Here is a 15,000-nt window from a genome sequence, read left to right as displayed (position 1 = left end):
ACTGCTTACATTTGCTTCTGAGGAGGTGACCTGTCTACAAACAGTTTCTTATTTCAACCTCTGAGGAGGTGGTATGATCTTCTACAGACAATTCCTCAGTTTAACCTGTGGACATGTGATGTACTCTTCTATACACAATTTCTTTGATTTAACCTCTGAGCAGGTGACCAACTCTCCTACAAACAATTTCTCATTTTAGCTCTGAGGTAAATGATATCCTCCTCGACAAAAAAATGTCTCATTTTAAGTTCTGAACATGTGACAAAAAAAAAGGACCCCCTGATCTTCTATGATTTCTCGGTGTAAAGATGATAAGCTTTCTTCTGCAAAGATCTTCATACAACCTGAGAACCATGTTCTAAAAACTCTCATTTCAGTCTCTGAGTAGCAGATAATTACGCTTTGCTACCAGCATTTTAACCGTCGAGCATTGTGATGTGCCCCTTATACTCCTCTACTAATTTTAACCTCATTTTAACTTCAGACCAGTGGGTATGCTTCTCTGAAAACATTAACATTTTCTCATTTAAACTCTCGACATTTAATACCAACCTCTGCAAAAGTTTACTACTTTTCACCTCGAGATATTTTATATGTTTTTCCAACACCATTTCACAATTTTAATCTCTGAGAAACCCTGTGCTCTTTTTCAAATATTTTCCCATTGTAACTTACAGCACCCGCAATGCTCTATTCCATACATAGCCTCATTTCACCCCGAGATCTCATTAATTGGCTAGATTTATATTTATCTCATTAACATAATTTATTCTGTAGGAATCACACGTGTAACCCACATTTTTTGAACATGCCATATAATCTTGACCTACGCCTGCGGGACAGTATCCTTTCACTTAATCTCGACTTTTTTTTTTACAATATTGTGAACAAGAAATGACCTCGACCTACTTATGCGAGACAGTATCCCTTCACTTAATCTTGACATTTTTTTTATAATATTGTGAACAGGCCATATAACCTGGACCTGTTTTTGCGAGACAGTATTCCTTCACTTGATCTTGACATTTTTTTATAATATTGTGAACAGGCCATATAACCTTGACCTACTTCTGCGAGACAGTATCCCTTCTCTTAATCTTGACATTTTTCATAATATTGTGAACAGGCCTTATAACCTTGAACTACTTCTGCGAGCAGTATCCCTTCTCTTAATCTTGTCATTTTTTATAATATTGTGAACAGGCGATAAAACCATGATCTACTTCTGAGAAACAGTATCCCTTCACTTAATCTTGACTTTTTTTTTATAACACTGTGGACAGGCCATATAACCTTGACTTACTTCTACAGGACAGTATCCCTTCACTTAATCTCGACATTTTTTACAATATTGTGAACTAGATATGACCTTGACCTACTTCTAGGGGACAGTATTCCTTCACTAAACCTTGACAATTTTTTTTTATATAATACTGCGGACAAGACATGATCTTGACCCACTTCTGCGAGACAGTTTCCCTTTATATGAGCTTGACATTTATGATCGCACGTTACTTGGGATTTCTGCTTGTGCATCCAAGCCATCTCTTGCAAGATCTTGGGAGGGAATATTGATCTCAGGAGCTGGAATATCGCCTTTCCTCACATTGCAGTTCTTAGTAAGAGGCCTTTGGCTACTATTTTGCTTCGCAAATAAGTGTATTAACTGAGTTACTTATGTGTCAACTATTTTGGACGAACTCGCCATATTAAACAAACGGTTCGTAATTATTTGTCATTGGCGATTTATTTCAGAACGAAATGTACTTTTAGCTGTGTTCTGGACACGAATCTTAATGAAGTCAAGATAATTCAACTTGGCTAACTTCAGCTGAATTGGATACATACAACTTTTAAATACTGCATTCATGACAGAACGCCATGAGATAAACACAAACTTTTTTTTTATAGTAGTCCTGCACAAAAGAAGCAGTGGGCCTAAACTACTGAACACAGATCACTCCTAAAAAGGCAGATTTTAATATTTTACATTATAATGAGTCTATATTATCAGACGTGCATTACGTTTTGTTGTTGGGTCATGTGCATATTCACTCTTCAGGGTTTTACTGGGTCTTAATATGCGACATTAGATCAGTCAAGGATTATGTCTTATAAAGTTATATATCTGAAATGCGATTCTTTCAGAACCTATATGTTCAACAAACCACCTATAACGTTATGTGAGTAGCTGCGTCAGTAGTGAGAATAATGAATGATTTCGTGAATTCGATCATGTCTTCATTTATATTGGACAGCTGCTTTTCATTCAGGCTATCTTGTTTTTACAAATATATACTATTTTTCCCTTTCGGTGTTTTAGTGCTTTTAGACATTTTTTCGATTAAGTCTATTTGTTTATTCTGTCTGCTTGTATTTCTTACGTATAATTTTTTTTTATTTATTTGTCTTGTCCTTTTTATGATTTTGCATTGGAAATGTTTGTTTTATTCTCTTGTGTATTACACAGATAAAAAATATATTAGTGCACAAGAAACGCTCACTAGCGGACTTTTGAAAATCCTATGAACTTTGCGTTTCCAATGCTGAACAGGTACTGTGCTCTAAATGGCAACAGTAGAACCACAGGTAAGGAATAAAAGGCATTGGTATACCATATAACAAAATACTTTATTTTCACATTTACAATAAACAGTTACAGTTAAGGTTTCCTTAATGACTACTGACTTTTATTTCAAAGTTTTTTTATTTCAACAGCACACCATAGGATAACGGAAAATAAAAAGGCGTTGCCTTTTTTTGAAAAAAAAAAAAGATAAAATGGAATAATAAAAAAAAGAGATTCTTTGCTTTTATAAAAAAAAAAGTGAACAAATGAAAGGAAAATCACTGAAAACTAGTTGCTTTTCCTTGCTAAAAGTAAGAAGAAGAATCAGGAGAAGAAAGATAAGTAAAAGAAAGCGTTGGCTTTGACTGGAAAAGACGAGAAACCAGAAAAGTGTGAAAAGGTGATTCTGAAGAGTCCCACGAATGCTGCATCATTCTAGACTATAATTCAGGACCAAACTCTCTTACTGCCTGAGAGAGAGAGAGAGAGAGAGAGAGAGAGAGAGAGAGAGAGAGAGAGAGAGAGAGAGAGAGAGAGAGAGATTACCCATTAGCTTTATATATTGTGGAATATATCTATTCATAATATTTCCTGGCCTTTAAACATCTTACAACCCCCTAGTCCCATACAGAGAAAATTAAATTCGAGAAAATCGACGGCTGTTGGATGAGACATAAAAAGAAATCCTGGTTTACATTTTATAATGTCCAGATTATTCTGTCAATTTGTATGAAGGAATTATGATAAATTGAATGAACCTTAAAATTTCTAAATTTACTCCATTCCAGAGGATGAAGAGCATGGGCAAAAGAGAGAGAGAGAGAGAGAGAGAGAGAGAGAGAGAGAGCATGAGAGCAAGAGATTTGCAGCATTTCGTTAATAAAGGTCAAACGACAAACCCAGCTAATTTGGCAGTAACAGGTAGCTATACAGTATATCAAAGTAAAATTTCTCGGAAGAGTTGAAGAAAAAAAAACCCAGCAATGTTATAAAGTGTTATAGAACGGAACGAAAAGAAAAGCAACTTCGCTAGTAACAAAAAAAAAAAAATAGATGAAAAGAATTACCACTGGATTATTAACAGCAATATAAACAAACCTGATCTTTGGCAGAGAGTTAGTTTGTCAGAGACGCCTGGTCCCTAACAAATGCACCCAGGAACTATGCGAACGCTATTTATATATACATAGAGGGAAGGAGATTGGAGCAAGGGAGTTTGGGTTGCGAGGGGAGGGGGGGGGAGGAAGGTTTAAAAGAAAAAATAAACTTTGTATTCATATAAGTAACTTCAAACCAAAAGAAATAAAAAAAAACTTTTTTTCATAGAGTAAATTTTTCTCCAACAAAGAAAATCAAAATAATTCTCTTCTACATAAACTTCTAAATAAAAAAAAATCTTTGGATATACAAATAGTATAATTTCATTTGCCGTAGAGAATATTTCCCAGCTAACATAAAACACAATTTTGGTGTAAAAATTTTTTTACATAATATTCTAGTTTTTAAACCTTGAGGAAAATCACTTTAAAAAAATCACCCTTCTCTTCAAGACAATACGTCAAAAAAAAAAAGGGGAATCTTTATCCGATATGAAAATTAACAAGCAAGAAAACCGTACAATGTGCTTGTGACATTTACAATCAAAGTTAGGGACTCAGTCCGACTCCTTCCGGATTTAGTTGAGAGAAGTAGTAGTGGAAAACGAAACACGATTCTGTGGGAGAAAAATATTCTCTCCCATAGGAAAATAACATCACATTTCCATATTACGGAATTGTGTATTTAGTTGACTTTTGGCTTCAGCGGTTTGTCGACTGCCGTATCCACGCGTATATTATGCGTTCTGAGTGCGCGCGTTTGCGGCATCCGGGCTTGGCAAAGGGTATATTCATGGGGGAATTTCAGGTCGCCTTACTTCAAAACATCCAAATAACGAGCATTCGAAATGGCCAAGTGTTGACATAACCAACACTGTTGATGGTGCCATAAAATATTACATAAAAAAAAAAATATACATATTCTTTTCAAATGTAAAAATGCATTGCTGCTAATGCAAACGAAAAAATACGTGTCGCTAAATTAGTGGGGAATACTCAGAAATTATTTGATAATAATAATCCAATAGTTATTGCACATTTTACAACCTTCTTAATTGCGAACTAGAAAATTAAGAGCCAATGGATCAATGTTATATTGCTTATATCTTATAATAGAAAATCAATAAGCGTTTTCTTAGCGCAAAAAAAAAATCATTGTACTTACGCGAAAAAAATAAAGCATCTCACCTTGAAAGCAATAGCTGAGGTTAACATGTCCATTTTGAAATCAAATTGAAATCAACGAAAATCACTGAGAGTAAAATGAACAGCAGAGGCTTACCACATGGTATTCCAACGATGGGTAAATTTGTTTTCAAAACTCCTTGCAATGAAGCACTTATATGTTTTTTTTTTTTTCATTCAGCGTGCGTTTTGAAAGCCAGAGAAAAATGAAAAAAAAAAAGAGAGAGAACACTTCTCATTTCGAAAACGACACTGAACAAAGACTTTCAAATCTCCCAAAAATTCAGATCAAAGTGACCAGCGTCACTCCCAGTAGAAAGATGATTACCAAGCAACGTCGTTCCAGTAATGAATGTGAAACGATGTAGGGGTCCTGATGAATTCATTATGTACAAGTAAAAAGAAAGCAACATTTTATATGATTTGTTTATACACACCTATACAGATACTGTATATATTTATATATTTGTATATGAAAAACATGTTATGGGTACAATCACTCGTTCTGAGCAATGCAATTGGCAATACCAAAACAGAAACAAAAAGGGTTCGTTCATGAACACCATCACGGATAGACTTTTTATATCTACAAAGACACTTCTGTTTTTTTTTTTTTTTTTTTTTTTTTGTCTTTTCGATAATCACATCTTAAGACACCTCACTCTTTCATTCTTCTTTTCTAACTGCGAAGTATAATGCCTGTCGCGGTTCTGGAACCGGAACCGAAGAACCAAAGGTGACACTCACGGAGTCCTCTTCGGCAGTTCAAACTACATTTTAGGGTCTTCAAATTATGATTGCCTGTAATGTACATGATTGTCATACATACATATATATATACAGCCGATGACTGACAAGTCGGCTGTCTCAGGATCTTACATTGAATAACATGTAAACAAAGCATTCACAAATTAAATTCTTCGTTTGGATCTTAACCTGAAGTATAGCAGTCACAATGCCAGCTTGTTCTTTCATTACAAAAAACTGGGAAAACTCACCACTTCAACTAGCATTGTCATATTGATTTGTTACCATTACTCTTTGTAATAACATGGTGTACAGTAGCTACAAAGACAGGAACGGCTTTTCTTCAAAAGTTTTTAAAACCGACCACTTCGGAGGATGCATTTGAGATGACAGTTCATGACGGTTTCTTCGCTAAATTCCAAGATTTTCCCTTTTCATTCTAGCATTTTCAAGCCTTTTAAACTCTAGCATTTTCAATGCTCTTTCCAGAAAAGTTCTCAGGCTGCTCAAGAACAGTTTCGACTACTCCTTCCTCGCGCACACACTCACGCACGCTTCACATTCACTCTATTTGGTACTCGCTGAAATGAATGATCAGGGGCGCTAAATTAACTTATCACAGATCTGTACTTCTTAGGAGAACTCTTAGTGACCTCTAAGCTGCTGCTGCTGCTGGTCCTAGAAAATGAGAAACAAACCGACGTACGCACACACAAAAATCGAGGAAATAAAGGAAGGGGTTCTGAAGCCTCACAGAAAGAGCTTTAGGAATGATGATGACGTCATATGAGTCTGACCTCGAGAGCGTTATAGTACAAATGGGGAAATAGGTCCTTCTGAAAGCCGCTTCAGTGAAACCACCTACGCTGTTAGACGTCTTAGTATTTCTTCTTTTCTTTTCACATTTTCTGTATTCGTTGACTTTGTATCACTTTACAGCACGTTCTCAAAATCAGTGGATTTTCTCTCATTCCTTTTAATTCTCATAATTACAGTTTTTTTTTTTTAAAGCAACGCGCAGTTATACACCTTTCTCGATTCCAGAAGAATAGTTTTATTTATTAATTTCACAAATGCTACTGTTCTTTTGAAAGAAATTTTAACACTCCACAACTTCACATGACCTTGAGATAACGTCCTTGTCTGGAGGGTGGCTTCCTTGAGAGTCGCGACCTAAAACGAATGAAACTTGAGGCAATTTCTCTTGACGAACTTGGCAGGTCAGCTTGAACCATGACACTAATCATAATAATGATAATTATAGTAATAAAGATGATAACAATAACAGTGGATTGACTTTTCCATAGTTTCTCTCGCACGTCCTTTGTTTCTTTCCCTAAATCTAGTAACTGTAAAAACAAAAACTAAGCCTTATTTTTTACACACTTTTTTTTTTTTTTACACGAGCGTCCCAGGCTTAATTTTCGTCTGTGGAGGAATTATGTACTTGCTGTGGAGCGCCCCTGAATCGAGGTCATGAGGACCGTCTCTTTTCAGCTCCTGCTTCAGGTCTTGTAAAAGGGCGTGCTTGAGGGTGCCGTTCACACTCACACTTCCTCCTCCACCAACTCCCCCACCTCCTCCTCCTCCTCCTCCTCCCCCTCCTCCACCTCCTCCTCCTCCTCCACCGCTGCCATTCACCACGACTTTGCCATTGGCCGAGGAGTGAACTCTCCCGTTAATGCCACCGTTGACGTCGCCGCTGCCGGCGTGCGAAGTTGGGGTGTATGGCGGAGGTGCTACTGACGAAGGGAGAGAAGAAGGCGGGTCACTGGCTGGGGTGGAGCGGGCGAAAGGGCCCCCGACTTGGAACTGGGCGTAGGACTCGCCCACAGACACAGGCACAGGAGAGTAGTCCCGCGAATAGTCCACGTAAGACATGTAACCCTGATCCTGTGGAGGGGAGAGAAAAGGAAAGAGAAATTAAGTCATCTTCGTTGATATCAGACGAATGTTGGAAGAATAAAAAAAGCAAACTGCATCAAGCAAGCTGTGCTTTGGAAACTCTGTAGCAAATACATGATGTATATATACTCACACATAATTATATAAACAGATAAAAAGTCTGTTGTCTAGAAGCTCAAAACACAAACGTACACACACACACACACACACACACACAGAGACAAAACACAGCCTAACACAGAACTCCCACAAACAAAAACGAGGCACTTTCATTTCATCACGACTACTTTCGGTAAAGTAGAAGAAGTTATTACAAGGTGTACCTAAGAAAAGTCTCGAGTAGGGGGAGTTCGGGGGAAGAGTGGTCTGGCCATACTGTTTCTGTAGACTTCAAAAAGCCGAGACGCCGAAGTTAGAAGAGTGGACAAGAGGTGAAACTTTGCTGAACTGGTCCCTAAAAAATTATTACTTTTACGTTCTAGTTTTACTGTTACATTTCTACGGCAGCCTTCTACAGCGACCTAAAAGTACGAAAAGAGTTCACAGCCACACAGAGAAACAAACAGCACTTCAATTTCTCTCTTCCATCTTGACGTTCTTCCTGCGATTGAAAGTGGTCTCAGCTCGCTCATACGAAAATTCCCCACCCCCTTCCCTCTCTCTCTCTCTCTCTGCAATGTACTACGCAATCAATAAAAGATACTCTCGTGATTTGTATTTAGCTCTTACAGACATTCACAATTTAGCGGATTACCCAGTCGGGTCCCCGAGGATCGCCGAATTTCTCTATGCAAATATTGATTTCATCGACGGAGACTGCACAGAATGTCGTTTTTTTTTTTTTTTTTTGTTTGTTCAGTGTGTCATCGAGTTTCGTATTCATTTTTAAAGCTGATACTAAGCTAATTTATTTTTGTTTATTTATTTATCAATTGATTCATTTATCTTTTTTATATTTTCTAATAACAGATTTCTTCTGCATTTCTGGTTTTATCTCCCGAATATAATAATAATAATAATAATAATAATAATAATAATAATAATAATAATAATAATAATAATAATAATAATAATAATACCTTTCAAGTTTCATCCGAGTCCAGCATACTTATTAATCATTCATCGCTGTCAATACTTCATTCATTTATTTTTAATTGTCATTATTATATTGTTGAGTATTTGACTTCATTTGGACGTGACGAAAAATACACAAAGTACATCAGTCACCTTCTCATTGCCTAATAACCACTCCGCATGAAATGTTCCTTAACGCATTTAGTCTCCCCCTCCAAAATGAAATTCCACAACGTGAATGTTTTCAATGATGGCACAATGAACTTTAACTTGACACATTATTTTTTTTTTATCTGTGTAACACAATCATGTCGAGACTGCCTGGTTAATCAAGCAACAACCAGCTTAAAAAAATAAAATAAAAACTGCAGTGGTTACGCAAAAAGGAGACCAGAATGCGCGAGTTTATTACACACTGCATTAACTGTCAAATAAATGAAGAAATTCAGATTACATCAGTCACTCTGGGGAGTGAACACTCTCATGGTCCTCAAAAAGGAAGGAGAGAGAGAGAGAGAGAGAGAGAGAGAGAGAGAGAGAGAGAGAGAGAGAGAGAGAGAGAGAGAGAGAGAGAGATTTATAATTTATACATATATATATATATATATATATATATATATAATATAATTCGATTAACAGAAAAAGGATAACAGTATATCCACGTCGTTCCCAGGCAATGACATTACCTTAACTATGTCTTGTTAAACCATAACTGAAATACGTAGCATGACAGCTCTGGTCTGGTATCGTAAATGCTCTTCGGAAATCCTTGCTTTCCTTTGTGTTTCCAGAAATCATTTACCCTTGGCCCTGAATCCGCACTTCCCTCAGGGATTCTGCCTGATTGCCGCAGATGTACCCACCTCCGTTTGGATACAAAGCTAATATTACTGTGTGGAAATATTGTACTGACATATTAAGACTGATTTAGTGAATATAAGGTTCTGAGAATCCCACACAGATGGACAGATAGCTTTGAAAACAAGTGATTAAGATGATGAGGACGTGGACAGAGTTGAAGCACAGAGTCCCTTGTGTTTGCTGCATTGAAGGAATCTCTCTCTCTCTCTCTCTCTCTCTCTCTCTCTCTCTCTCTCTCTCTCTCTCTCTCTCTCTCTCTCTCTCTCTCTCTGATAAATAACTGTAATCACCAGTCACTCTCAAGGTATAATTCAGTTCTTATTATTTTAAATTTGGTATAATCAAATAATTAAAAGCGAAATCAATCAAAACAAATATATATATATATATATATATATATATATATATATATATATATATATATATATATATATATATATATATATATATATATATAAGGTGCAATGTATGTAATTACAAAAGTAAAAGTACATATTAATACATAAACAATAGAGCAGTTAGTAGGATGGGAAGGAAATGGTAAACAAAAGTGAACGAAAAATCATTTTTTTTATGACACATGGCACGAGACAAGATTACATCACTTGAAGGAATAAATAAAAAAATTCTTCATCTAAGACCCACAAGAAGACGGAAGGGGATTTCTAACAGACGATAAAGAGCTAATGCGTAATCAAGTCTTCTGTGAATCACAGCTAGTTATCTATTTTCTCTTCAGCTAGTGTGAATGGAGTTCATCAGGAAGTTATTGTGCAAAACTAAAAAGGTTCAGTGAAAGCTTGGTTGTAGGTGCGATAACAGGGAGATCGAAAACTGTGCAAGGTTTTTTTTTTTTTACCAGAAAATGAGAGCCCATATTGGTAATTTCCGCCATGGACGCTGACTGTCAAACCTAATCAGTGCAAGTGATTTAAAAAGCTACACATTTGCGACCCTCGACTATGCTAGGAGGGTAAACAGATACAGATATGAAACGGTGCAAGTGATTTCAGAGTGAAAAAAAAAGCTACATATTTACACCCCCTTGGCCTGAGGGTGACACAAGGAAGAAGTCTTGGGGAACGAAGCAAGTGAATCTGATTGCATATATATAAAAAAAAAAGATTCATAATTGCACCCTCAACTATGTTACAGATTTAAAGAGAGCAATGATGCTGCAGGCTGCGTGGCATGGCAATTTTAGAAGGCGGTGCAAGTACTCAAGGAGAAAGAGAGCCTCCGCATCTGACACCGGGTCGTGGCACCACTTACCGGTGGAGTGAAGACAGTGGATCCGACACTGTACCGGGTGTGAGAGACCGGCAGCTGAGACTCCCTAGGGGAGGCCTTGCTGCTCTCCCGCTCCCATCCGCTATCGGAATCGCGCTCGGTTGCCGACAACGAGGACGTCGTTCTGATCTCGGCGTCTTTATGGTCGGATTCCTGTACCCACGGGAGAATAGATAAATGCGGTCTCAGTGCCAAAGTTTCCTTGTTTCTTTTTTATTCTTTTTTCTATCGTCTGGTCGCTTTGTCGACTTTTGGTAACTTGTAATAAGACCAGACGGGGGAGAGGAGGGTCTTTGCATTTAAGATTCTCTGAACGCTGGAGAAAGACGGGGGGGAAGCAATGACTGGCCTCACTATTTTGGGTAATGTTTTCCCTTTCTTCAAACTTCACAAATCTACATCGAAACTTAAAAAGGGACAGGTAACTGAACAAACGATGGGTTAAGGAAATCAGGAGAACAGGAATCGAAAAAGGGAAACCAAAAGTCCTTATATATCTGATCTGAGCAATGTCGACAACCAACGGGGTGTCTTAGATGTAATTCTTTTCTTTTAGGACATCACAATGGGATGAGTGAATGCCGCCACCTGAGATGTAAACAAGATAAACAGGGCAAACGACCTGTGGCCAACCGAGCGATCAACAATCTCACCTGACCCGTCGAATGATTGTCCATCGGCAGGAGACTGTTGGGCATCACCTTCAGGGGCGTGTCTAAGGAACTCCCTCTGCTCATGCCGCCGACGCTGGAGGTGGTTCCTCCGCCCCCGGAGACCACCCCTCCTCCGGCCAGCCCCACGCCGCCCTTCTCCACGACTACGCCCCCAGCTTCGGCAGCCTTGTCCTTGTGGCTGGAGGATTTACGGCTGCACAGGATGAACAGGATCACGATGATGACCACCAGCACGACGCCCGCCCCTCCGCCCACGACCATCATGATGGGAACCACGGCTGAGGGACAGAAGGAGTCTTCTTTAGAGGGACAGAGGGAGTCTTCTTTAGAGGGACAGAGGGAGTCTTCTTTAGAGGGACAGAGGGAGTCTTCTTTAGAGGGACAGAGGGAGTCTTCTTTAGAGGGACAGAGGGAGTCTTCTTTAGAGGACAGAGGACAGAGGGACAGAAGGAGTCTTTAGAGGGACAGAGGGAGTCTTCTTTAGAGGGACAGAGGGAGTCTTCTTAAGAGGGACAGGAGGATTTTTCTGTATAATAAATGCTGGGCTACACATGAGTTTTTGTGATGATATTGATAATCCTCATTTCAGCGCAAGGCCATATACAGAGATAGGCAAGGTAGAAACAGTACTACACATAATTTAGGCAAACGAGATAAAGATATATGATAATATCTATTACATATGAACAGCTGCTAATAATAATAATAATAATAATAATAATAATAATAATAATAATAATAATAATAATAATAATAATAATGTACACTTACAGATAAATGGTAAAAGATAATCCCAGAAAAAAGTAAAAAAAAAAACAAATAATTAAAACAAGCCAGATTAATAGGCAATGAAAACCGTAAACTGTAAACGAATAAGACCTTTAGCCACAAGAAAAAAAATGACTAAAAACTTGAAAAAGTAAAAAAAGAAAAAACCTATGCATTTTATACAATTAACCAATATCAAATCTTTATTGTTTATAATTTTTTGTCTTCTGATGTGAAACGTCAGTGTGAGATATCTCAGAAGTTACATTTTAAAATAATAATAATAATAATAATAATAATAATAATAATAATAATAATAATAATAATAATAATAATAATAAGAGATGGACTAGAATGGAGCAAGCAACCTCTTCTCTACCCTTACGGCAGCACGCCCTCTAAAATAAGAAAAAAATCTTTAATGAAGAAAATATATATACATTAACATATACTCGATCAATCTTACGTTTTCGTTGCAGGAGGATCTGGCGGGTGTCCACGCCGTATTCGTTGATGACAGAGCAGTTGTATGTCGTGAAATCGGAATGTTTCGTCTTATTGATGGTTAGCGTCGACACGACGCCGTCGGCTCTCTGCTGTTCGTCCACCTGGTGACCCTCCTCTGCAACACAAGTCAGACATCGAAAGGTAAAAAAAAAAAAAAAAAAAGTGGGTTTATGAGGCAGGTTCACAGGCTAGCCAGAAGACGACGTGGAAGGTCATTGAAATGGATGAAAAAACCCTCGTAAGAAATCGTCAATGATTGAAGGTTTTTTTTTTTTTCCTTCAGGGGAAGGGTATAGGTTGATTGACTGGCGTCACAGAGAATAAAGGTCAACGGGGAGGGATGTTGATTGTGAGCCGCGACAGACCCCTAATTTAAATAAGATAAAGAAGGGGAGGTTGGGTGACTGACTACTGGCACAGCGATAAATATCATCGAACAAGGGTTGGCCATAAACCTTAACAAACGGTGACTGATGATGGACTAGCGTCACGACATTGAAGGTCGTCGTGGGTTGCATTAATCACAGCGACTCAAGAACGAGGGGGTTGATTGACTGGTGTCCTAATAATATCATGGGAAGGCAGGGTGGGTAATGACCATTATCTACAAATAATTCCGTGGCTTGTTCCACTTGTGAATTTGAATGAATTGTGTAACAAAAAAAATAAAAATCAGGAGAACATTCGTAATTTATCGCAAATTTCTGTTGAATATGAACTTATCCCAAATTTCTGTTGAATATGAACTAAGAGATTAAATACCGAAGTTACAAAAGAATAATTGCTGATATGAATAACATTCTAAGCACCACATTTCCAATTTCGCAAACAACAGAAAATCACAGGAAAATTCTAGACCTCAAAACAGCCACACTAAATTCAAGAGCCTTGTACAAAGACGAACCAATTGCTGCTAATTAGTGTCATATGCATCATACATTTCTACAATATTAAGAGACACCATTACCAGAACCTCCAACAGTCCGGAAGCAATATGTCATAAAGTGGGCTGAGAGACATCAAACAGGGAAAAGATGAAGAGAATTTTCAGAGATGCAAATGTATAACTGGAAAAGGGAGGGCAAAAGAATGAAAAGGATATCCTAACGAATAAACTGAATTAGGAAGAATGGCAAAAACATTTATCGTAACACTTGCGAATCAATATGCTATTACGCGTGTCCTATTTCAGCCAATATAGTTACACTTAACGTAACAATGCGCGTCACTGGGGGAATATTGGAGAGGAGGGGGTTGTCTGTGTTGGGTGTTGGGTGGGTGGGGGGGATTTGGGGGGGGGGAGGGGAAGGGTTGCTGAAGAGAAGACACTTAAACAGGAACAAAGACGCTTGTAAAGGCAGATGTTGCCGAACGCGAAGGGAGAATAATATCTGACATTAGTCAAGAGCAATTTTCTATCCCTAAATGAAAAGGGGGAGAAATTACGCAGCCTTTGTTCCTACACAGCTATCTCAGGAGGATAGAATAAGTGTAATGGGGACGGTTATTCGTCATTTCTCTCTCTCTCTCTCTCTCTCTCTCTCTCTCTCTCTCTCTCTCTCTCTCTCTTGCATTGTAAATTTCCAGGTATTTCTCTCTCACTCTTGAAAATCAAGAGAATCTCAAACTCTGATTTTCACTCTAACATGGACTTCGTGTGTCCACATTTCAATCTTAAACTTGAATCCTAAAAAGTTTCTAGGCTTCTCTTCTCTCTCCTCATATTCGAAGGGCTCTCTCTCTCTCTCTCTCTCTCTCTCTCTCTCTCTCTCTCTCTCTCTCTCTCTTAACCAAGAAATTTCCATATATCCTTTTCTCTCTGTACTGAAAATCTGGGGAAATCCCAATTCTCTCTGTTGAATTCAAGAATATTCCATATCTCTCTCTCTCTCTCTCTCTTTCTCTCTCTCTCTCTCTCTCCCAAAATGTAAACGAGCGCTTAGGTCCTTTCAACTGAAATAAAAAAAAAAAAAAAGCCCCAGGTATACCACCGGTGTCTATCCGTTTGCCTCCGAATCTTGCTCTCTTTTGAGAACAACATGAACGAGACAAACATGCGGCAGTTGTTGGTCCCGCCCCAGACCTTCTCCGGGCTATTCTTCACACCTGCCGTTTCTTTTGTTTGGTCGGTGACGCAAAAACAAAAAGACAATGGCGTTGCATAATTTTCAATTATTTCGTATTCTCTGCCCTGTACTTTACACGCCCTAAGTGGCTGCAGATGAATAGGGCCCCTTATTGCTGTTATTTATTACTCCTTTGAGATATTACTTGGCGACATATACAGCGCTGAAAAGCGGGGAGACGTGATACATGTACAGAG

The 15,000-nt window shown here is 38.1% G+C and overlaps 1 protein-coding gene across 1 annotated transcript in view; it reads right to left on the bottom strand.

The window, feature by feature from the left end:
• Positions 1-6,858: 6,858 nt before the first annotated feature.
• The window catches only part of LOC136832250 (irregular chiasm C-roughest protein-like), a 215,174-nt gene continuing 207,032 nt past the window's right edge, over positions 6,859-15,000 (bottom strand). Inside the window, 4 exon segments of the mRNA XM_067093112.1 lie at positions 6,859-7,491; positions 10,711-10,881; positions 11,382-11,680; positions 12,637-12,792. Of these exon segments, the coding sequence (XP_066949213.1) occupies positions 6,997-7,491; positions 10,711-10,881; positions 11,382-11,680; positions 12,637-12,792 (1,121 nt within the window). The 3' untranslated portion in view covers positions 6,859-6,996.

This window comes from Macrobrachium rosenbergii, chromosome 49, assembly GCF_040412425.1.
Source record: "Macrobrachium rosenbergii isolate ZJJX-2024 chromosome 49, ASM4041242v1, whole genome shotgun sequence".
In the NCBI taxonomy this organism is placed as follows: domain Eukaryota; kingdom Metazoa; phylum Arthropoda; class Malacostraca; order Decapoda; family Palaemonidae; genus Macrobrachium; species Macrobrachium rosenbergii.
The sequence above is the reverse complement of the archived record's forward strand: the minus strand, read 5'-3'. Positions and strand labels throughout refer to the sequence as shown.